General features: G+C 42.1%; 2 protein-coding genes across 2 annotated transcripts; both read left to right on the plus strand.

The window, feature by feature from the left end:
- The first annotated feature begins 1,324 nt into the window (after window positions 1-1,324).
- Window positions 1,325-4,267, plus strand: LOC128483833 (galactose-3-O-sulfotransferase 4-like). The gene is made up of 2 exons (XM_053460131.1): window positions 1,325-1,742; window positions 3,390-4,267. Exons 1-2 carry the CDS (start codon window positions 1,344-1,346, stop codon window positions 4,170-4,172), a joined length of 1,182 nt encoding a protein of 393 aa, XP_053316106.1. The 5' UTR covers window positions 1,325-1,343; the 3' UTR covers window positions 4,173-4,267.
- Window positions 4,268-5,903: 1,636 nt separating this feature from the next.
- Window positions 5,904-22,579, plus strand: LOC128484122 (uncharacterized). The gene is made up of 4 exons (XM_053460440.1): window positions 5,904-6,212; window positions 6,321-7,492; window positions 22,166-22,261; window positions 22,453-22,579. Exons 1-4 carry the CDS (start codon window positions 5,904-5,906, stop codon window positions 22,577-22,579), a joined length of 1,704 nt encoding a protein of 567 aa, XP_053316415.1.
- Window positions 22,580-23,813: the final 1,234 nt, after the last annotated feature.

Below are 23,813 nucleotides of genomic sequence, written 5' to 3' on the forward strand. Positions count from 1 at the left end.
TTTCGGCTTCTCCATACTCTCTAGAGCACCTCAGCTCCCCTTTTACAGACTTGGGTTAGAAGACAGATCCGTTATCCGAAATACTTCTGGTCCCAAGCAGTGTTCCCTCTAAAAAATTAAGCTTTTTTAGAGGGCACACACGTGCAAAAATTGTGCGCACAACAGTTTTTCCCAAAAAAATAAAAAAATATATTGTTTTTTTTAATACTTTATGCAGTGTGGATATTGTGCGCACAAAATTTTGGCTCTGGGAAAATTTTGGCACAAGAGAAATTTTCTGCGCACGCCACCTAAGAAAAATTAGATGGTACATTGGTCCCAAGCATTTGTGATGGGGGATACTCAACCTTTAATGCAACAATTAACTGACCTTCTGATGCTTACATTGGTTACTTAGAGCGCTCAGCAAGTCAGGCTGTTGGCCGGAGTGACTAGACCAGGGGGGCACCAGCAGTCACTCCAGAAAATATGCTTTCAGAATAGTAACAAACTTCAAATTCACATACATACAGCTTTAGCAAGTAAAGCTCTGAGATTAAATCGAATTCTCAAATACACTGTCAGTCCATGAACTATTGGAGGTAGTAGTCACAGGGGTCTCTGAAACACACCTTACTTTAACCTTGGTATAGTCCTAGCTAAGGGATGCTTGACATGATACTTTGAAGGACATAACCCGAGGGAAAGGAGAGACCAACATTCTAAACCCTGTCTAATTTCATAACCAAATTACTAGACCTCTGCATCTAACAAGATAAAAACTGCAATGATCTGCCCGACGCGCGTTTCTGCTGGATCATCAGGATATTCTCAAGAAAATGTGGACTGTCTGAGCAGGAACTTTAAATACCCACAACTAGTTCATCATGCCTGCCTTATGCTACCACTTCACCACAGAGAGCGAGTAGGGAGGGGAAACATTGTATAAATACCACTTGCTGTTATGTTAATATGCTCTGTCCTAATGAGAGATATACAGAGACTGTCAATTCTGCAGGCGGTCGAATAAAATTACAAATCGTAACTTAAAAGTTTTAACCCTCTCCATGCCACAGTCAGATCTCAAAACTAGAAACTGGCTAGTGTAGTTTTTAAAGACTTGCTCATGTGCGATTGTCACATGCTTTTTTTTTACCACCATTATCACTAATTATCATTGGTCATTGGTGTAGTTGAATCTAGCCTATGGACACCAAAGTGTGCTGCATTATGACATGTTACCCAGTTAAGGCAACATAAAAATTCATAATAATTGTAAAGTTGTCAATCAAATTGATCTGAGCTGTATTTCTCTATGCAGGTACACTGAGCATATCATCTCCTTCCCAGCAGCCCAGCAGCACATGCAACTCAACACAATGAAGGATATTCTTCTATACCTGCAAAATATGAAGTTATCAGATGGAATTCAAGAGCCAATGTGTAAGGAACTGCTCAAAGAAGTAAATAGGATAACACTCAACGCAGATTATATAAGTGAGGATGCAGAATCTTCAAGTTTGTGCAAACCAAAGTCACATATTTTCTTCCTAAAAACACACAAGACAGCCAGCAGCACAATCATGAACATATTGTTTCGATTTGGAGAGACTAGAAACTTGACTTTTGCGTTTCCATCCAACAATATGGCACAATTCTACTACCCAGGGTATTTTGCTGCTTCTCAGGTTGAAGGTTTCTCTGAAGAAAACTACAAGACATTCCATATCATGTGTCATCATATGAGATTCCAACTGACAGAGGTATTACCTCATGCACACAGTGGGATTCAGTGGCAGTAGACATTCAAATAATTTGTGTGTATATATATATATATATCTATATCTATTGTGACAAACCCCATAGCATGAGGGCCATACATGTCACTTTTAGGGGTCCTAAGCACAGTCCTAGGGCAATCAGAGTCAGGAACACCAGTTTGTAACAAAACAGCGCTTTATTTTTAATTGCTCACACCCAAAAACCAAATCATAAAAACAAAACATAGCTCCAAATTGGAGCCCTCTCTAACTGAACTATGCTGGTCCAGACTGACCAGCCTAATCACCCACTAACTCAACCTCCCAGCCAGACCCAGCTACGCCAGGCTCTGGAAACCCTCCCCCAGACAACACACAAAATGTCCAGGCAGGTATTGCCTCGCTTGGCTCAGGGATTGTCTTCTTCAGGGCCTCTCCTTGCCCTGGGAGCACAGGGAACTTCCTCTTCCCCAACAGTCTCTCTGAGTATCAGGCTCCAGGGGTTTTTAATGTCCAGCACCTGTGTCTGATGCCGGCCCCATAGGAATCCCGGACCGGATCCTGTGGACTTCTTGCCTCCTGGAAAACCCGGCATGGAATTTCCACAAAATGGGGAAATGGAGCATTGGCCCACCCTGCTCTCCAATTGCTCCACCCCAGGGACCCATATGTATAATCTGCATAGCAGCTGTACTCAGATGCCATGCCAATCATCTCCCTGGGGTTCACAATCTCACACTATATATCTATATATATTTATATATATATATATATATATATACAGTATCTCACAAAAGTGAGTACACCCCTCGCATTTTTGTAAATATTTTATTATATCTTTTCATGTGACAACACTGAAGAAATTATGCTCTGCTACAATGTAAAGTAGTATACAGCCTGTATAACAGTGTAAATTTGCTGTTCCCTTAAAAAATAACTCAACACACAGCCATTAATGTCTAAACCTTGGCAACAAAAGTGAGTACATATATGTTTTTTGAATGCCAGTACAGCCTCGTCAGCCTGTCAGTGCTCAGACCATACGCCGCACACTGCATCAAATTGGTCTGCATGGCTGTTGTCCCAGAAGGAAGCCTCTTCTAAAGATGAGGCACAAGAAAGCCGGCAAACAGTTGCTGGTCTTCAAGTACCAAGGCTGATTTAAATCCACAGTCTGGCTCTGTACATTAAGAGGGTCTTTACCCCACAAGTTCATAATTGAGATGGCATAGGGTACAAACACATTTGTAGCAGTGCTATAAACATATATGTTTTTTGGATGCCAGTACAGCCTCGTCCATCTCAGGTGATGGATTACCAATTGTATATTTCATGCAACACACATCTTTTCACCTGTGTTTGTTATGATACCCTTCCCACATATTCTATCCATTTACCCCTTCACTGCTCTCTCCCTGACCTAAGCATTTCCCATACAGCATTTACAGAATTTAGTACAAAAGGAAGTTATCCAATGCACGTTATATCTAAGATGATGTAAAAATATGCACTTCAGTCTCTTGTCAGAAACCATATATGCTAGTATTTCCTTTTTAATCCAGAATTACTGCTTTCAGTTAACTAACTAAATACAAAGACAATGTGGATTACTGTGCTAGCGTTAGAAAATAACAGTTTTGTCCTTTGCAGGTGGAAAAGGTAATGCCAAATGACACATTTTATTTCACTATCTTAAGGAATCCAGTTTCTTTAATGGAGTCTTCATTCTCATACTATAAAGGGACACAATCCTTTTCCAGGGCTAAAAGTCTGGAGGATTTCATGAACAATACATCAAAATTCTACAAATTTTCAAATAATTATGCCAAGAACTGCATGACTTTTGATCTGGGCTATGATCACAATGGGCAAGAATCAACAGAGCACTTTAAACTAATACAGCAAGCGGTGAAGACCACATTTGATTTGGTTCTGATTACAGAATATTTTGATGAATCATTGGTGCTCTTGAAAAATGCACTTTGTTGGACTTTTGATGATGTGCTTTCATTTCCACTCAATAGTAGGTCCAACAACACCAAAATGAGCCTTTCACCAGAAACCCAGGATAAGATCAAGTCATGGAATCAGCTTGACTGGCAACTATATGTCTACTTTAATAGATCTTTTTGGGATCAAGTGCATAAATTTGGAAAAGAACGTATGAAGCATGAAGTGACAGAACTTAGGAGGCGACGGGCTGAAATGTCTGAGACTTGCTTGTTGGGAGAAGTGGGCCCAGAAGACATAAGGGACAAATCTTTGAGACCATTCCAGTATGGGATGGCCAAGATTATTGGTTACAACCTAAAGTCAGGATTGGGAGTTGCTGAACAACTACTGTGCCGGAGACTGGTGACTCCAGAACTTCAGTATAGTGATCTTTTACGTGTTAAACAGCAACAGAGGACAAAAAAAACCCCTAAAAAATAAATAAATGAAAAAATGGAGTCCTAGGATAGAATATAAGAGGAAAAGCAAATAAAGCCATTTAGGGCATAGCCCCCAAATACATGGTATTTGTCCTAAATCTCTGGTGATCCGTGGGTCTATGTATGCAATACATGACATAAATCAGGAATATGTCTATATAGAACACTTATACTGGTAACATTCCATACAATTTGCACTGTGTTAAAGCACAATGTTGGTGGTTGGTGTCACACCAACTTGTGTAGTGCATACATGGACTTGCTACCTGGTAGAGATGGTATGGCCAATTTCAGTATTAGAGGGGTTAATTTGATTGTACAGGCATGTGGTGCCAAAAGGTCTTGTGAGATAAATTTGTCCTTTTGAAGCTCGGACTCCAACCGGGGCCTTCTACGGGGTGTTAGGTCCTGCAGTGGAGCTGCCGTTTTGTCTAGGTTCAAATGTAGACGACCATATGCCTGTATCCCCTCATAGATACTGGATTCTTTGATATGCTAAGTGACCACTAGCAGTCAGGAAAACCATTTCATATCCAGGTCATATCAAACACATATCAATAATAACTTATATATTCATTATCATACCTCCTTGTGTGCATACCTAGAACGGGGAAAGCACACCCTACAAAAAGAGTACAAACATGGCAGCGCCACTTAACCAGTTTGGAAGGAATTGTGAAGTCTGTGATGTTCAGTCATAAGTAGCTAGTGTGACATATCTATGGACTTCACAATTTACAATAAATTCATAAATGCATGAATTATTGCTGTGGCGAGCACAGGAGGGACAATACAATTAAAATTAGTTATTTTGACGGATATGTTTCCACCACACAAGGGGGAGGTCACTTATGGTACCCCTTCCCTCCGCTTAGACCACCTCTGGGCCGGCTTGGAAACTCGAGATGAACTGGGGAAGAGTATAAAGTTTATGAGAGAAGATGGGTCATTGTGCTTACTAGGGGCCAAGATCTAATTTTGAGTAAGTCGCCATCTTTCCTTGCCGGAGCCCTACGGACAGAAAAACTGTTACTTGACCATTCAGTGAGTAGTTAGGTTTTCTGTAATTTTCTCCTTTTTATTTTTATCTGTTTGGTGTAAATAATCTGTTTTACCATCTTTTTTGTGTATGCACTGTGATTTTTTTATTCATAATAAATATTCCTTTATTAAGTTCTGCCTTTGTCTGGTAAAGACTCACGTTACCTGAAGAGACCGTTTTATTGATAATTTTAAATCACATAATTATTGTGTTAAAATATACTGTGTGGGTTTTTATAGTCTGATTCATTTGGGGTACCAAGACACCCCATTTCTAAATTGTCTTGGTGGTGGCAGCGTTATTTTGATATTTGTTATATCATTATAGTTAAGTGCGGGTGGTAGTAAGGGTGGATATTTGTATTTTTATCGCTATTTTCGGTCTAGTGCAGACAGATAGTGAATTTTAACCCTTTTACCACCAGAACCAAGTCACACGCACGCTTGGAGTAGAGTGCGTTCGTGACAAATTGGTGGCATAGCGGTGGGATAGTTAAAGATTTTTTCCATCTTTTTCGGTACCAGATTTCAGTGTTGCTGGATTTGCTAATCCAGACACTAAAAAGAAATTGTCTCTCAATTTCCAAAGGCTGAACTCAGTGCATACTTAGTATATTTACACCTCAACAGTCCCCCCCCCCTTCTTTGTTTTCTTTTCTTTTGCTATCATTTGTTTGGGCCGGTGTGATAAATGGAATACCAAACACAGTCCAAGAGTGCTCTGGAGCAACGTTGCCGTGAACAATGTATTCCCATCCGGGGAAAATCAAAGGATGAACTTATTCAAGCGCTTGTGGACTATGATATGCAACAAGCAGTGCAAAGTGATGCCGCAAACGCTTCTGAGGGAGGCATGGTCATACGGGAGATACCTGCAGCTGATGTCGGTTATGTGCCAAGATCTGGAGATCCCTTGGACTCTTATCTACAAACTGTTTTCAAATACGTGGACCCAGCAGATGCAAACCTCAGACTGCAGCTTATCCTTAAATATCAGGAAGCTGCAGAGCGCCAGGCTGAGAGAGAGACTGCAGAGCGCCTGGCTGAGAGAGAGACTGCAGAGCGCCTGGCCGAGAGAGAGAGGGAAGCTGCAGAGCGCCAGGCTGAGAGAGAGACTGCAGAGCGCCTGGCCGAGAGAGAGAGGGAAGCTGCAGAGCGCCAGGCGGCAAGAGAGCATGAACTAAAACTGGCAGAGTTGGAGAGGTTAAGTGCCTCACCTATCAGTGTGGTTTCAAGAGACTATTATGCACCCAAACCACGTGCAGAGAATTTTCCCACGTTGGACAAAGATGGGGATCTGGATGTCTTTCTGCGCAGTTTTGAAAAGGTTTGCAGGCAGTACCAATTACCAAAGGACCAGTGGGCAAAGTACCTCACCCCTGGTCTCAGAGGTCCTGCGCTGGAAGCATTTGCAGAGCTACCAGCAGAATCTGACCAGGACTATGAGGCAATTAAGGCTGCACTGCAGAGACGGTACAACCTTACCCCTGAGGTGTACCGAAAGAGATTCCGGACTTTGCAGAAGCATTCCATCGAGAGCTACACTGCAGTTGTGGGACACCTGACGACGGCGTTCCGGCAGTGGATTAGAGGGCTGGAGATTACAACCTTAGAAAGCTTGGAAGATCTGATCATCAAGGAACAGTTTTTGCAGCTGTGCCCAGCCAATGTACAAGAATGGCTGCTGGACCGGGAGCCCAAAACAGCATGGAAAGCGGGGGAGCTGGCGGATTTCTACACTGCTAACCGAGCACAATCGGACCGGAGCAGAGGTTTTTCTATGGGAGCTAGTGCCATTTCTACGTATCGGGATAGCCGCAGGTGTTTTATTTGTAATAAAGTGGGGCACATTAGCGCAACTTGCCCGGAAAAAAGAAATCCTACGCCATCCACAGGAGCGGGTCACCCCTCAGAATCGCCATCTTCGGTGTTGTTCGTCTCCAGCGCTGAGAACACCCCCAATGTGAATATGCAACCTGTCACTGTGGGAAACAAGGTAACTGTGGGGCTCAGAGACACGGGGGCAGAAGTGACTCTTGTGCGTCCAGAGCTAGTGAGCTCTGAGGACTTTATTCCTGGCAAGACCTTAACAGTGCGGGGAATTGGGGGACTACGTCATGCAGTGCCAATGGCACGAGTATTTTTGGATTGGGGAGCAGGGAAGGGTGTAAGAGATGTGGGGGTATCAGATAACATTCCTACTAATGTGTTACTGGGTACTGATTTGGGTAGGCTGTTGTCAAAATATATGCCGGAGGATGATACTTTTGATTTATCCAGGTCTTCTAGGGGCCCTACCATAGAAAGGGCAGTGTATAAAAATGTACCAGGGCAGCCTCATGGGGAGAGTGGGCAGAAAGGTTGTGCATGTCTGCCTGTGCTAGAACCCAGAATGTCTGAGGTACCGTGTGGAAGTGTGGAGGTTCTGCATCACTGGGAGGGAGGGCAGAGCGAATCTGTGCCAGAACCAGGGATGTATGAGGTGGCGTGTAAGAGTGTGGAGGTTTTGCATCACTGGGAGGGAGGGCAGAGCGAATCTGTGCCAGAACCAGGGGTGCCTGAGGTGCCATGTAAGAATGTGGAGGTCTTGCATCACTGGGAGGGAGGGCAGAGCAAATCTGTGCCAGAACCAGGGGTGTCTGAGGTGCCAAGTGAGAATGTGGAGGTTTCGCATCACTGGGAGGGAGGGCAGATTGAATCTGTGCCAGAACCAGGAATGTCTGAGGTGTCTTGCGAAAGTGTGAGAGGAACACCCGACTGTGAAGAAGGGCAAAGAACGAGTGAATGTCCGTCTGTGCCAGATCCCAGACTGTTTGAGGTGCTGTTTGAGAATTTGAAGGTTTTGCCTCACTGGGAGGGAGGGCAGAGTGACTCTGTGCCAGAACCAGGGATGTTTGAGGTGCTGTGCGAAAATGTGAGGGGGCCACCCTGTGAAGAAGGGCAGAGGGTGAGTGAATGTTCCTCTGTGTCAGGATTAGCTGGTTCCCAGGGTCCTGTATGTATGCATCCTTGGAGTGGAACAGGTGGAGTGACAGATGTTTCAATCATAGCTGTGGTAACCTGGCAGCAGAATAGGGGACAAAGAGAGGGCTTTGGTGCACCCGTGCCCGTATTCTGTGGGACTACGAAGTCAGGACACAAGGGAGAGGGTGAAACTGGTGGCCATTCTGTTATCCCTTACGAAGGGCCTACATGGTTTGGGAAGCCAGGGCGAGACACCCTAGCTACCCATCAAGTAGATTTGTTGGGGCTTGTAGCTATACCGAGCCGCATGGAGAACCAATCTGTTACTAAGGGGATGGACTATGCCCCTGGGTACCCTGAGACCATGGCCTTATCCTGTAACAGAGCAGACAACGTAGCCGATGCTTTGAAAAGTACCTTCTGTAGGGTGGGTTTTCCCAAAGAAATACTTTATCTTAGCCGGAAACTGTTACCCAGGGAAAAGTAGGTAGGCGCAGAGATAAGCTTGTGGCTTAATCTCTGGGCCACCATCTTATTTGGGGGAGGTGTCACACCAACTTGTGTAGTGCATACATGGACTTGCTACCTGGTAGAGATGGTATGGCCAATTTCAGTATTAGAGGGGTTAATTTGATTGTACAGGCATGTGGTGCCAAAAGGTCTTGTGAGATAAATTTGTCCTTTTGAAGCTCGGACTCCAACCGGGGCCTTCTACGGGGTGTTAGGTCCTGCAGTGGAGCTGCCGTTTTGTCTAGGTTCAAATGTAGACGACCATATGCCTGTATCCCCTCATAGATACTGGATTCTTTGATATGCTAAGTGACCACTAGCAGTCAGGAAAACCATTTCATATCCAGGTCATATCAAACACATATCAATAATAACTTATATATTCATTATCATACCTCCTTGTGTGCATACCTAGAACGGGGAAAGCACACCCTACAAAAAGAGTACAAACATGGCAGCGCCACTTAACCAGTTTGGAAGGAATTGTGAAGTCTGTGATGTTCAGTCATAAGTAGCTAGTGTGACATATCTATGGACTTCACAATTTACAATAAATTCATAAATGCATGAATTATTGCTGTGGCGAGCACAGGAGGGACAATACAATTAAAATTAGTTATTTTGACGGATATGTTTCCACCACACAAGGGGGAGGTCACTTATGGTACCCCTTCCCTCCGCTTAGACCACCTCTGGGCCGGCTTGGAAACTCGAGATGAACTGGGGAAGAGTATAAAGTTTATGAGAGAAGATGGGTCATTGTGCTTACTAGGGGCCAAGATCTAATTTTGAGTAAGTCGCCATCTTTCCTTGCCGGAGCCCTACGGACAGAAAAACTGTTACTTGACCATTCAGTGAGTAGTTAGGTTTTCTGTAATTTTCTCCTTTTTATTTTTATCTGTTTGGTGTAAATAATCTGTTTTACCATCTTTTTTGTGTATGCACTGTGATTTTTTTATTCATAATAAATATTCCTTTATTAAGTTCTGCCTTTGTCTGGTAAAGACTCACGTTACCTGAAGAGACCGTTTTATTGATAATTTTAAATCACATAATTATTGTGTTAAAATATACTGTGTGGGTTTTTATAGTCTGATTCATTTGGGGTACCAAGACACCCCATTTCTAAATTGTCTTGGTGGTGGCAGCGTTATTTTGATATTTGTTATATCATTATAGTTAAGTGCGGGTGGTAGTAAGGGTGGATATTTGTATTTTTATCGCTATTTTCGGTCTAGTGCAGACAGATAGTGAATTTTAACCCTTTTACCACCAGAACCAAGTCACACGCACGCTTGGAGTAGAGTGCGTTCGTGACAGTTGGTATAAAACTAGATTAAAAAAAAAAAAAAAGATAATGATTATGCGTATAATATTTTCAGGGCCGGCCCTGCCATGGAGCAGAGTGGGGCAATTAAGGGGAGGAGAGAGGGACGCTGAGTGGTTTTCGCTTAACAAGTTGTCAGTACCCACTCAGCGTCTCTCTCCTCTGCGAGGCCTCTAGCTCGGTCTCGGAATATGACATAATTTCCGGCGCTCAGCAGTGAAGCAGCGCGCACCGCGGCAGAGCAGGGAGACTCGCGCAGGACTGCTGGAAGGTAAGTGAAGTACAAAGGGGGCGGATAGGGTAGACAATTGGGAGGGTAGATAATGAGCAGTGGAATCGGCGGGGGGCGTCGGCATTTCAAACTTCGCCCCAGGCGGCACTATGTTTTGGGCCGGCCCTGAATGTGTTTAAAAGATTGCTACATATTAATCTGGGGTGTATTTTATATTCAAAATACCGGTATTACTGGTTTGGTGCATAGATTGCTAAATGCTAGTTCATTACTGTTGATTTAAAAACTTATGATTTTTATATGTCTAATATATTTACGATAACCCTTTTCAACTTGGTTTTCATTTAGGTAATAGTGATATATTTCATTTGTACATATATGTGTATTGCTATCATGTATATTTTCCAACAACATGTTCTTTTATAGTTTTTTTTAACACATTTGGGAAAATACCGTATTTGCTCGATTATAAGACAATGTTTTTCTTCAGAGCAAATGCAAAATAACCATCCTCTTATATTCGAGGTCGTCTTATAATCAGACCTCAAATAGAGATGTGACTACAATACTTAGATCCAGATCCCCCACAGCACTGCAGGGGACATGGATCCTTCTCCCTGGCAGCCGGACATCTTATAGTTGAGCAAATACGGTATGTCCCCGATTTAAAGTGCATATCCTAAACTTAAAATATCATGTGTACTTGGGACTAATTCCATGTTTATTTGGCAGGATAAACCGCAATGAAAGATTCAACAACTTAATAGTGAAATAAAATCCAAATCCCTTTGTAATAGGGGGACATTACTACAGGATCTGCTGTGGAGGCCATATGGTTTCAGTACATGGAACTCTATACATGGAAGAGAAATAGTTCCACCAACATGCCACACACAGTTACACTACAGATACACCGAGCAGCCATAACATTATGACCACCTGCCTAATATTGTGTAGGTCCCCTTTTTGCCGCCAAAACAGCCCTGACCCAATCGAGGCATGGACTCCGCTAGACCTTTGAAGGTATGCTGTGGTATCTGGCATCACGATGTTAGCAGCAGATCCCCTAAGTTCTGGTGCCATGTGTTCTCCAGGTAAACAACGCACACAAACCTGGCCATCCACGTGATGTAAAGAAAATGTGATTCATAAGACCTGGTTACCTTCTTCCATTGCTCTGTGGTCCAGTTCTTATGCTGACATTTTAGGGCACTTTCGGCAGTGGACAGAGGTCAGCATGGGCACCCTGACTGGTTTGCGGCTATGCAGCCCCATATACGACAAACTGTGGTGCACTGTGTGTTCTGACAACTTTCTATCAGGACAGGCATCAACATTTTCAGCAATTTGAGCTACAGTAGCTCCTCTGTTGGATTTGAGCCCTTGGGCAGCCTTCGGCCTAACGTGCATCAATTTCCTTCCACTGCAGATCGGGAACACCCCACAAGAGCTGCAGTTTTGGAGATGCTCTGACCCAGTTGTCTAGCTTTAAAAATTCGTCCCTTGCCAAAGTTGCTCAGATCCTTATGCCTGCACATTTTCCCTGCTTCTAACACATCAACTTTGAAGACAAAATGTTGCCACAATAACAAGATTATCAGTGTTATTCACTTCACCTGTCGGTGGTTATAATATTATGGTTGATCAGTGTATATTGGGACTTCTATTTATACTAACACCATAAGGACTATCTTGCCAGCTGATGAAACCACATGCACAAAACATTATTATACATTGACACTGCTCTTAACACAGGGGGTTGGGGTACATTTTTTAGAGTTTTGCTATAGTTACATTTGGCTGACACTCCTCTATACAGCTTATACTTGAACTAGGGAAACCTATATATTATTTTTTCAGGACATATTAGGCTATTTTTAGATGCCTAGTTTAGTGTGATTATCATACCTGGTAACTCTCTGGGTTATTACCCGGATTTCCGGGTGAAGCACCGGTTCTGCGGGTCAAGACCCGAATCCTCCAGGTCACAGGAGCGGGGTCTTGACATGCCCTGCTCCCCACCCATTTTCCCTTTAAATGTTGGTATTTTTGTTTGTTGTTAAATCTAAATTATTTGTAATTGTGTTTATTGTAAAAAATGGGGCCCTACAAGCAATCTTGCACCACTGCCTTTAGTTCTGCCAGTGGATATTTGGTTCTACTTGCACAGGCACCAGCACTTCCTCAAAAAGTTATGAGAAAAGCCAGAAGGTACTTGCAACGAGGATAAAATAAAATGTATTTGTCAGATATTAATAAACGTTATATGTTAAATGATAAATTGATAAGGGATAAATAGATACATAGGTAATGTGCACATTATACATCTGTTATAATATTTAAGCAGCTACCTTATAAATAGCTTACACTTTACCTAGGGAAACATATCCATGACATTAACACATGGTTGCATGAGTCTGGTGTCTTCAGTCTCACTTGACACCTTTGGGATTAACTGGAAGGGAGATTGCGAGCCAGGCCTTCTTGTCCAACATCACTGCCTGACCTCACAAATGCTCTACTGGATGAATGGGCAAAAATTCCCACAGAAATCTTGGAAAATGCTTCCCAGAAGAGTGGAAGCTGTTATAGTTATTTTTAGAGTGCAATATCATAAAAGTCCCTGTTGGTCTAATGGTCAGGTGTCCCAATACTTTTGTCCATATATTGTATATGCCAAAATTGTAAAAATAACAAAACCAATTATATTTCTCAAAAGCCCCAACTCTTCGTAGTAGGTGTGCTGGTACATACATGTAGATTACTCATGAAGCACACAGCATAGCACACGGTAGACATGTGTAAGAAGGGGTTAAAATTGGTAATTAAGCTAAAAGACACAATATAGGGGGGGGGGTACATTTCCCTAAGTATGCTAACCTTTCTACATCTCTGAGGTAACATGCTTCTTCTCCCGTCATCATCTTATCATCATCATTCTAGCCATGGTTGGTGATAGCTTATCAACATTTTCATGGAATTAGTGGTAGGCAGATGTCGGGAGGGAGTTTTACAGTGGGAGAACACTGGTAACATAAGAGTTCCTGATTTCAGTATGTTAACAGTTGTAGGACCTTTTATCCTGCATGCTGGTCAAATGGTGCCGGATTAGATTACTCTAATGAACAATAAAATTACAAAGCGCCATATAGAAACTAGTACATGTAAAAATGGCTAATATGCAGCTGCATGAAAACATTACGGAATGTTAAGTAAAATAAAAAATAAAACGCCCTAAATGAAGGTGTGACGACGAGCTGCTCCTGAAGCTGGCAGCGCTTGTGGAGCATCAAACATTTCTGCTCCTCCTATTCCAACACGTCCCAGAGAGGCTTGGTTCTTTCCCAGGGACCTCACGGAACTCAACTCATAGAGTTGTGGTCGCAAGAAGGCACTGGTACTTAGAGCAGAGACAGCTTAGCCCAACCTGGTTGAGTCTACTAGTACCCCCTCTAATGCATGCTCTATAATTCGTGGAGTTTAAAAATATGATACAAATGTTGCAATTTGTTTTTTTCACTTAGAAAAAAAAAATAATGTCCTTGTAACTCCATTCCCCATCCCCATTTAATGTTTAATAAGATTTGCATGCAAGGTGACACTTTATTGCACATAACGTACTGTATGTGATATGGGACTATATCTATTGACAAGTTATTGCTTTTCTAGTGCTGTATAATGTAACAACTAGATGGATATATGGCTAATGATCAGGAAAGCTTTATCTTTACCAGGTTTATTTATTACTAAATGTTTTAAAAATCGATTTACATGTGCTAGCAAACACTGCATTTACGTGGCAGTTATGTTGGGGTTATTTTCAGGAGCAGATTTCTAGGGGCCTAAACAAAAAGCAGCGTATTTTTCTTAACACGAGGGAGCGGTTTAATAATATCAATGTGATGAAAAACAAGTATCTTCACTGTTGTTTAACACCTTCAGTCCCAGGGGTTTTTGGTACCTCAAAGGCCAGAGCAATTTTGCCATTTTTGTGGTATGCACTGTGGTTCAGTGATTATTCTCCTTTCCTGTGAATAGTGTACCCATGTAAACTATATTTTGTTTTCTTCAACGAGAGACAGAGCTTTCTTTTGATACCATAGTTATATGGTTAGCTGAAAATTTAGGATGAGAAATTTTGTAAAAACTAGCGAAAATTGGAAAAAAAACACCTAATTTTTTTTTATATTTTCCCTCTGAATCCTCACAAAATTAGGTAAAGTGATGGAAAATCCCCTCCAAGTTTATCAATTCAAGTGTCCTGATTACAGAAATACCTTATTTATATAGATTTTCCATACTTTCACACAGGGAAAATACTATAAGGTGTACATTATTCGTAGAATTTTTTGAAATCACAAAAAAAAAAAATGTTTTCTTCTTCTTCATTTTTCAGCATGGGAGAAACATGGTTTCTCACTCTCCTCCCTGCGATCCCCCTGCACCATTCACACTGTGATCTCTATGCAATTCCCCACAGACTTGTATAAAGATCACAGTGTATGTGCCTCTTCGAAGCGATCGGATATCCAAGCAGGGTCGGTGTTTAAAAATGTAACAGTTTTCCAGGTTTCGTGCCAGAAGCTGTTACATGAGATTGGGCCACAGAAAGCCAGCGATGCCGGCTTCTGCTGTCAGGGGGGAGTCCAGGCAGTCAAAGCTGACAGTCTGATCTCCCGTGTAGCGGCAGGGATGTGTCCCTGCCGCTGCAAAAAGGGAAGACGTACCGGTACGTCCATTCGGGATTCTTAGGATGGGTTTTTTGGACGTACCAGTACATCCATAGGGGACTAAAGGGGTTAAATAAAAAATACTTTATTATGAGTCACATTTGCATAGGTCTCTCCCCACAAATCTCCCTTATAGGGATCTTAAGCACAGTCAGGGGAGCAGAGGGGAATATCTACAAGTAAGGTGCATTATGAATTAAGGGGGACCTTAAAATGGCTATTGGTTTTCCAAATGTCTGTCACATATGCTGACTAACTGCATAATAGATATGAAAAATGTTAAAATACATGTATTCCTGTTTATTAGGTAAAATACTGTTTTACCATTTCTTTAAAAATACATTTTCTTTAAAATAGCACCAAACTTTAAGGGCCAATACGGTATATATTCTTAATAAATAATTATGTGTCCGGGTATTTCAATGCATACATTTTTTAAATAAGTGCAGGGTTTCATCCCTTCCAGCCAGCAAAAATGCAGGGGGTCAAAACTTAAAACACGGCTTTGACCCCCCTCTCCTACATCAACAATGTGCCCCTTGGGTAACATGTTTTTGCCATTATCTGTTACTAATTACTACTAATTCACTCATCATGGTGTCATGCTCAAGTGACTTGTGCGAGGTGTGATGATGAGCCACTCCTGAAGCTGGCAGTGCTTGCGCAGTGTCAAACATTTCAGCTCCTCCTATCCGTAAAAGTCCGTAAAAGGCTTCGATCTTCCCCAGGGACCTCATGGAACTCAACTCAAGATGTGGTTGTCAGAACTTCCAAAGACACAATTACCATTAAAAACGTTACCTTTTTTGAGCCAGGAGTCCTGGTACTTAGACCATCTTTCATGATTCAGTGGAATTGCCAGTATCCCAAAAAAATTAAATAAAGAAATAGTGACAAAACAATTTAATCTATTCTCAGCAGTGCAGAGAAATGTGTATAATATAAACAAGTAGCAAGGTAAGGTCCCGGATTTAAGGTTAGCAAGGTTACCAAAGGCTGGGCAAAAAAGTGATGGTATAAAATGTATCTTTACCTTTCATGCATGACATTTAAACAAACAAATTTGATGGTCATCTTCACTTGGGAGTATCCCATTTCATACATTTTCCAAAAAATGGAAGGAAATCAATCACTCTCTGCAACACGCTTGAAATTAACATTAGTTTATCAGACTCATTCGGTATGACCTAGTATGGCTATAAATCTTTTCATTTGATAAACAATTCCATTCCATGATTGCAAGAAGTTTTCAATTAAAAAAAGTCTCAAGAGCCAAAACCCATGTCAAAGTGAAGAAGTACCCTTAATGTCCACAGTAATTGAGGACCCTGCAGGTAGTGCTTCCCTTATGTAACATATTTAAGGTTGATATATGATACAAAATGTTCATTATCTTGCATAATTTAAGGTATTTTTTTATTAATATTTTTTTGGTTACTCATTAAACGTTAAGAATTACGCTTACATTTCTCTGGGTGATATCACGGCTTAATGAATAACCTCCTAACTGACAGTGATGGAAAACAGACATCAAGTTGATGTAGCAAGGGAAAAGATAATATATAATTTGCTGCAGAAGCACCGTAAAAGCAATGGGTAACGGAGAGCGTGAAGGATGAAGGATACAGAAGAATAGGGACAGTTGAATTTTTCAACACTCTCCGGCGAATTTATTAGAAACCATCAGATCTAACCATGGCAGGAAAATCCAGGATTGAAACCAGGTAAGAACGTAAGGCTTCTACTTCTAATATATACTCACCACACTGGTAATAACCTCACATATTTGATTAAATCAGTGAACCTTAAAGGTTCTGTTCGACTTTATCTGCTGAATTTAATCGTTTTGGAACGGAATCTGAACTGTGGAGATACTTTGCCACAAAATAACTGTTGCCACCGCCGAGGATTTTTCGGAATAATTAATTGTTGCACTGCCACTTCTGTGAGCTTTGGGTAATTTGGATTTAAATGTAGCTCTAGACTTGTCTCTTTGCACTTTTATTTGTAAATACCTAGGAAAATGTCTATGATCAATGCCATTATTCTGAAACAGAAAAAAATATTTGATCCCCTGCTGATTTTGTATGTTTGTATTTCACTCAGTAAAATGCAAATATATTTATAAATGTATTATTTGAAATGTGTTATTCTGGATTTTTTGTTGTTTTCTATCTCTCACTGTTTAAATAAACCTACCATTAAAATTATAGACTGATCATGTCTTTGTCAGTGGGCAAACATACAAAATCAGCAGGGGATCAAATAATTTTTTTCTTCACTGTAAGAGTTTGTTAGAATATTCTTTGTCTTGAATATCTAAACTTCTCCAGTGATCAAACAGCAATGAAGACCACAGCTTCTATGTCTATTAATCAGGTTTATTCAATAACAAATTATCAATTCATAGAGTACCGATGCTGGAACAAATGGTGATAAAAGGTACTGTAGGTTCAATATTCTTGTTGAGATGAAGGTGAGCGCGTGGAAAGAGACCTTGTCCTTGTAATCACGCCAATTTATACCCCTTTACATTTGGTTAGGGTATACGTAAAGGAATCCTATTGGAACAGTCATATGATACACCAGCATTCCACAAAAGACCCTCTAAGCTACGTCACTTAATTGATACCGTATGTTCCTAGCACTCAAGTTGCATTCAGGCCTAAAATGATTTCTTACAGAGGTCTACTGCAAGCTTGTTGTTCGTGTTGCTATTCAGCACTATTCTTTAGAGATACCACATTTCTTACAGTTTAGGTGTTAACTGAGCCAAGGGACAAATCTCTTTTATGTTGAAGACAGCAGATTTTATCATTGTATCATTTTACTAGTTTATGGCTAGTGTGTCTTTGGAACAGCTTAAGGACATTTAGAATAGGGCATATAGGGAATGGATTGGGACATACAAAAAAGGTCCTGGAGATTCAAGTATTCACTCCCTGGGACAGATTACCTGGAATGTTTCCATTAATTGCTTTGTCCTTGCCATTCAACGTCATTTGACTTTACCTGTACATGCAACTGAATTAATCACTTTATGAGAACTGTGTTTATGAGACCGTAAACACACAATATGATTAATCAGTTCAACACCACCCAAGCTGTTGATCTATTGGGAAACGTATGATCTGTCTGGGGCTCTAGTTGACGTAGGAACAAAAGCTGTTTCAAAACCTATTCGAAGTTCACTCACTCTGAATTCTATAAAGGAGCGAAAACACTGAGATTATTGCCAAGTTGCATGGACAATCGGTAATTCAGGTTTGGGTTGTAAAGCTGATTACATATACGTTTCAACTAAGTCTATTATTTAAAACAATTCATGGAAAAAGTTCTCAATGTCCCTGGAGTTGGTTGTCGAAGATCATGACTATCCATGGCAGAAACAAATGGTATACCACTCCATGATAATCTTCTTCCAATTCATCATACATTAATCATAGTCAGTTTGGTGGGGAGAATGTGGTTAATGGAAAACAGATTTTACTGGCTCTGGGTGAAGGTGTTCTGGCTGAAGGTGTTCGGAGAAGCATCAACATTCATGTTTATGAGGCATCATCAAAGAACTGGAGAGAACCCAGTAATTGCAGGGACACTTGCAGGCTCAAAATTATGCTGCTACCAAAACTGCTTTGTGTGCCCACTATGTAGGAGGTGAGAGTAGGTTCTCACCAGGCCCGGACTGGCCATCGGGCACACCGGGCATTTGCCCGGTGGGCCGGGCCACGGCAGGGCCGCATTGACTTTAGGGGCTGATGGAGCTGCAGCTCCAGGCCCCTAACCTACCTACGGCCGCAGTAACGCAGGGCATAAGGGGCACCTGCCCCATAAGCCCGCCGCAACTGCGACCGGGTCCGCCACTCTAAGGGGCCGGGAAGTCCCCACCAAGGCCGGCCTTACGGGTCTGCGGCCGCACAGGGTTTAAATTTAAACATCGGGGTTTTTTTTTTAACTTTATTTAACATCCTCCATGTTAAATAAAGTTTTTTTTAACTTTATTTAACATGGAGGATGTTAAATAAAGTTGAAAAAAAAACCCCGATGTTTTAATTTAAACCCTGTGCGGCCGCAGACCCCTAAGGCCGGCCCTGGTGGGGGCTTCCCGGCCTCTTAGAGCAGGGCGCCACACTCCAGGGGGCGCGACGGGGGGCGGTCCGCACCGGGTGCCGCTCATCAGGGGCTGCCAACTTGCGGCACCCGGCACTCCTCCAGAGACGGACAGTAATGTCCGCCACTGGAGGAGCAGGCTCGCAAGGGAGCGGTATCGGAGGTCTTTAACAGACCTCCGGTTCCCTTGAGTGATTTTAAGCCGGGTTCAACCCGGCTTAAAATCACTCAAGGGAGCCGGAGGTCTGTTAAAGACCTCCGATACCGGTCCCTTGTGATCTGCGCGGCAACAGCTGTCGTGCGCCGGGGTTTGCTGTCAGATCCCGGCGCACAACACTGAAGCCGCGCCCACCGACCCGGTGACCCGGAAGAAGACAGAGAAGAGAGAAGAACTGAAGAAGAGGAGCGAAGAGGAGGAAAAGGAGCTGTAAGGAGAAAAGAGGAAAGGTAGGAAAACATTCAGTGAGAGTGGATTGGTGTATATATGTGTGGATTGGTGTATATATGTGTGGTTTGGTATATATGTGTGGTTTGGTATATATGTGTGGATTGGTATATATGTGTGAATTGGTGTATATATGTGTGGTTTGGTATATATGTGTGGTTTGGTATATATGTGAGGATTGGTGTATATGTGTGGATTGGTATATATGTGTGGATTGGTGTATATATGTGTGGATTGGTGTATATATGTGTGGATTGGTGTATATATGTGTGGATTGGTGTATATATGTGTGGATTGGTGTATATATGTGTTGATTGGTATATATGTGTGGATTGGTATATATATGTGTGGATTGGTATACGTGTGGATTGGTGTATGTGTGGATTGGTATATGTGTGTGGATTGGTATGTGTGTGGATTGGTATATGTGTGGATTGGTATACGTGTGGATTGGTAAGTGTGTGAGAGTGATGGGTGTTATGCTGTACCATTTCCAATGTCTTTTTCATGATCTAATTATGCTCTAAAAGTACATCATAACTCCCATCACTCTATACTGTTCCATACAGTGGCAGAGCTGGGAGGCAGAGGCCTTGCACCCCCACCGCAGGACTCCTGAAAGGTAAGTGAACTTCAAAGAGGGAGAGGGTAGTTAGTTAGGAGGGGGTAGTTGCTGCAGGCTTAAGGGGCTCTGCGTTAATGCGGCCATATAGGACCAGTCAGTCCAGTCCTGACTGGACCTATTTTAAGGTGGGGGCCTGGAGCTGCAGCTCCATCAGCCCCTAAGTCAATCCTGCCCTGGCACAGGCGCGGTCGCAGTTGCTGCTTGCTCCGGCAACAAGGTAAGTAGGGGGAGGGAGGGGGGTGCAGTGAGAAGGGGCAGAGGGGGGTTGGATAGTGAGAAAGGGGGAGAGGGGATAGGTAGAGGCGGTACATATTGAGAAGTGGGGAAGGGGGTTACATAGTGAAAAGGGGGAACATAGTGAGAAGGGGCAGATAAGATGAAGAGAGGGGGTAGTGTGAATGCGTATGAGAATGAATGAATAAATGTGTGGATGAATTGTGTGAATGCGTATGACAATGAATTCATGTGAGGATGAATTGCTTGAATGATTTGTGAGACTGCATTAATGAATGTGTTAATGATTTGTGTGAATGATTAAATGCAAAGATGGTACGGGTGGGCTTTAACAATAAATAAATAAATAAATATGGGCTGCTCAGGCTTAAATGCCCGGGCCTATTTTTTGTCCCAGTCCGGGCCTGGTTCTCACCCTATTGAGAGTGTGCCTTGACGTGGCGGGTGAGCTTAATTATGCTTTGGCCAATTCATATAACCAAAACCCCTCATTTATATTATGTTTATATATTTGTTGCCAACTTTATTAGGGTAAGAAGCGCAGACAGTTTTTGTTTCTTGTATACATTGTACAGCCAATACACTGTTTCTTGCAGCATGCTTACACCTGTTTGGTAGGCCTCGTATTACACATTTGTATTATTTGAGCCTGAGACTAGCTTAGCGCACCGACACTTTTTCTTTTCCCTGTTTGCACATATTTGAGGTTGTTGGCTCCTCATCAGTCTGGTTGCAGCTTGCTGTCCAGGGGTTAATGGGGGGGAGGTTTAATTGCACCTCCCACAACACATTAATAAGGTTTTGGTAGCAGTATAAACTGCTTTGTGTGCCCACTATGTAGGAGGTGAGAGTAGGTTCTCACCCTATTGAGAGTGTGCCTTGACGTGGCAGGTGAGCTTAATTATGCTTTGGCCAATTCATATAACCAAAACCTCTCATTTATATTATGTTTATATATTTGTTGCCAACTTTATTAGGGTAAGAAGCGCAGACAGTTTTTGTTTCTCAAAATTATGTCAATTAAAGGAACAGTCCAGTGCACTATTTTGTCAGGAACTTAACACAATGCTCTAAATCATATCAGTGCTCTTGATTTTCTTCAGTGTGTTCAGTTAACGAATGTGTAATTACATGTTTTTACGGTGAAGATATCTTTCCAGCTGTTTAACGGTTCTTAAAACAATGGATTGCAAAGACTACTTGGGCCTATATGACTCAAAGGGACATTCCAGCCTTTTGAAAAAATAATACACATTAAAATACTTTAATAACATTATTTAAACCTGTCCAAAATGCTTACATTAGGGAGAAACCCCTCTGTTCTATATCAATTTGCTTTAGTAATTAATTAAAGTCAATGGGAGCACTTTCTGCGCATTGTGCACAGAGGGCCTTGTTTGCCCCCTTTGCGCTCACCACCAGTGCTGTCTGTACGTGTAACAAGTGTCAGGAGATTTGTTTGGTCGAAAAAATCTGCTTGCCAAATAGCTGGGAGGTGGCAAAAGGGGCAAATGCATATGGGGGGGTTTCTGCAGAATCCTCCCATGCATTTACAATGGGGATCGCAACAAAGGGACCACTCTGCTATCATATATATTAAAAGTACATATGATGGCCAGAGCGTCTGTTTAAGCAATAAGACTATTTTAAAAAATACTTTTATTGGTTCTTATGCTGCATGCACAGTTTACTTATATTAATCATTTACTCTCATTTTGTGTAAAAGTGAAATACATCTTGTTTAGTGACTTTCCTGTTAAATTACTTACTTTACAGACAAGTGCGACATCTGAAACAACTTTGTACGGCCCTCTTTGCTGCTGGGATACTGCTCATCACAGTGCAATTTGTAAATATAAGCAAACAAAACAGGTGAGTAATCTAAAACAACATAGTCCTATTTTGGTATAAGGAGCCGGCGTGAGCCCACCTTGACAGACCATATTGGTGTTGGGAGGTTCCTCTCATGCTATCAATGGCTACAGCAAGATAACCATACATGCATGCAAGGTCCTGGTGATGGTCAGTTGGGTCTATAGGTTACAGGCGTTGCTTCTTCTCAGGGGAGACACCAACAGTGATGAACCTAACATCTGCTCCATCCAGATCAGAATGGCAACATCTGCAGACTTGCAGCTGTTGCCACTGGACCAGAAGGATGGACCAAGAGACCATTCCCTGCATGGGTGACGATAAGAACGAGACAAAGGCAACATGGCACTATTAAGATGACAGAAATTTTCCAAGAGAACCTCAGGCTGTTCGAGGGTCTCCCATCCTGTGCATCTTCTTTCTCCTTTTTAAGTTCAAGAAAATCATCATTGCTGAGGGGCTCGGTATTGTTGTCCTAGCATTAGGCTTCCACATCTGGAACAAAGCAGGTATCAAAATAATCTTCAAAAAGGGCTGCAGTCACCCATACTTTTCAGTTTTTCAAAGCTCTTGGGTAGCTTTCTGCAACCGCAGTACCTGCTGCAGCTGCCTCCTTTTGCACTTTAAAGTTATGTAGGTTAGACCTCTTCTTGAACCTGTCAAACGGTTTGCAGGAGCATGGCATTTAGTCTATTTTTTCTATCCAAATCTCTCCATGTCTTCAACAAGGCTATCCCTTTTTCTGAGTGTTGTTGTGTTAACTGGTGTAGCACTCGTAACTTCCTCAAGAATGTTTGCTCATCATGACTGTGTTAATTGTGTTCTGAGTAAAGCCTTGCGCTCAGCTTGAAAAACACCTTCATCATACAATCTGCAATTCTGGTGTAAGTTCACCATGGTGCCCAGCCATTTCACGCCAGGTTATGTCCAATCCTCCAATCATGTCACTGCCATTTGTCATGCCATTTTACCCTAAGGTGAACTTCCCCCAAAATCGCAGCACTTTTGGTGATGTCCTCTAACCTGATTCCACTGGAAATTGGCAGTACTCTTTATTTCTCTCACTTTGCAGTAACCCTTCCTTTCAGATGGAGATGCATCATATCCTTACACTACACTATAAATTTTCTGTGACAACAAATGCTCACCCTGGAGGAGTGCAGGCATAATTTCCCAGGGGTCTATATACCCTGGTTTGCATTCCTCCAGGTCCAAAGCTTCATACTGCAACAAATTAAACATTTCACACCATCAGACTAGGACGATACACTGTTCACCTGGGATCTAACCTCCATATGTGCCTTAGAACCAGCTATATCTAGTAAGCTATGAAACGTATTATACACTATGAACGCCACGAAGAGGGATGATGCATTGGTTGACCCATTTCCCACAACTGGAGTGTACTGACATCATTCGCCACACTTTAAAAACCTGTGAACAATTACCTGGTACTTATGTAGAAATGCAACTGAAGATGCATCAGTCATATCTTTCCTCAACACCTTAGGATTGGGATACCACAATCCAATTCTTTTCCTAAATGTGAACT

This window comes from Spea bombifrons, chromosome 3 (genome assembly GCF_027358695.1).
Source record: "Spea bombifrons isolate aSpeBom1 chromosome 3, aSpeBom1.2.pri, whole genome shotgun sequence".
Taxonomy (NCBI): Eukaryota; Metazoa; Chordata; class Amphibia; order Anura; family Pelobatidae; genus Spea; species Spea bombifrons.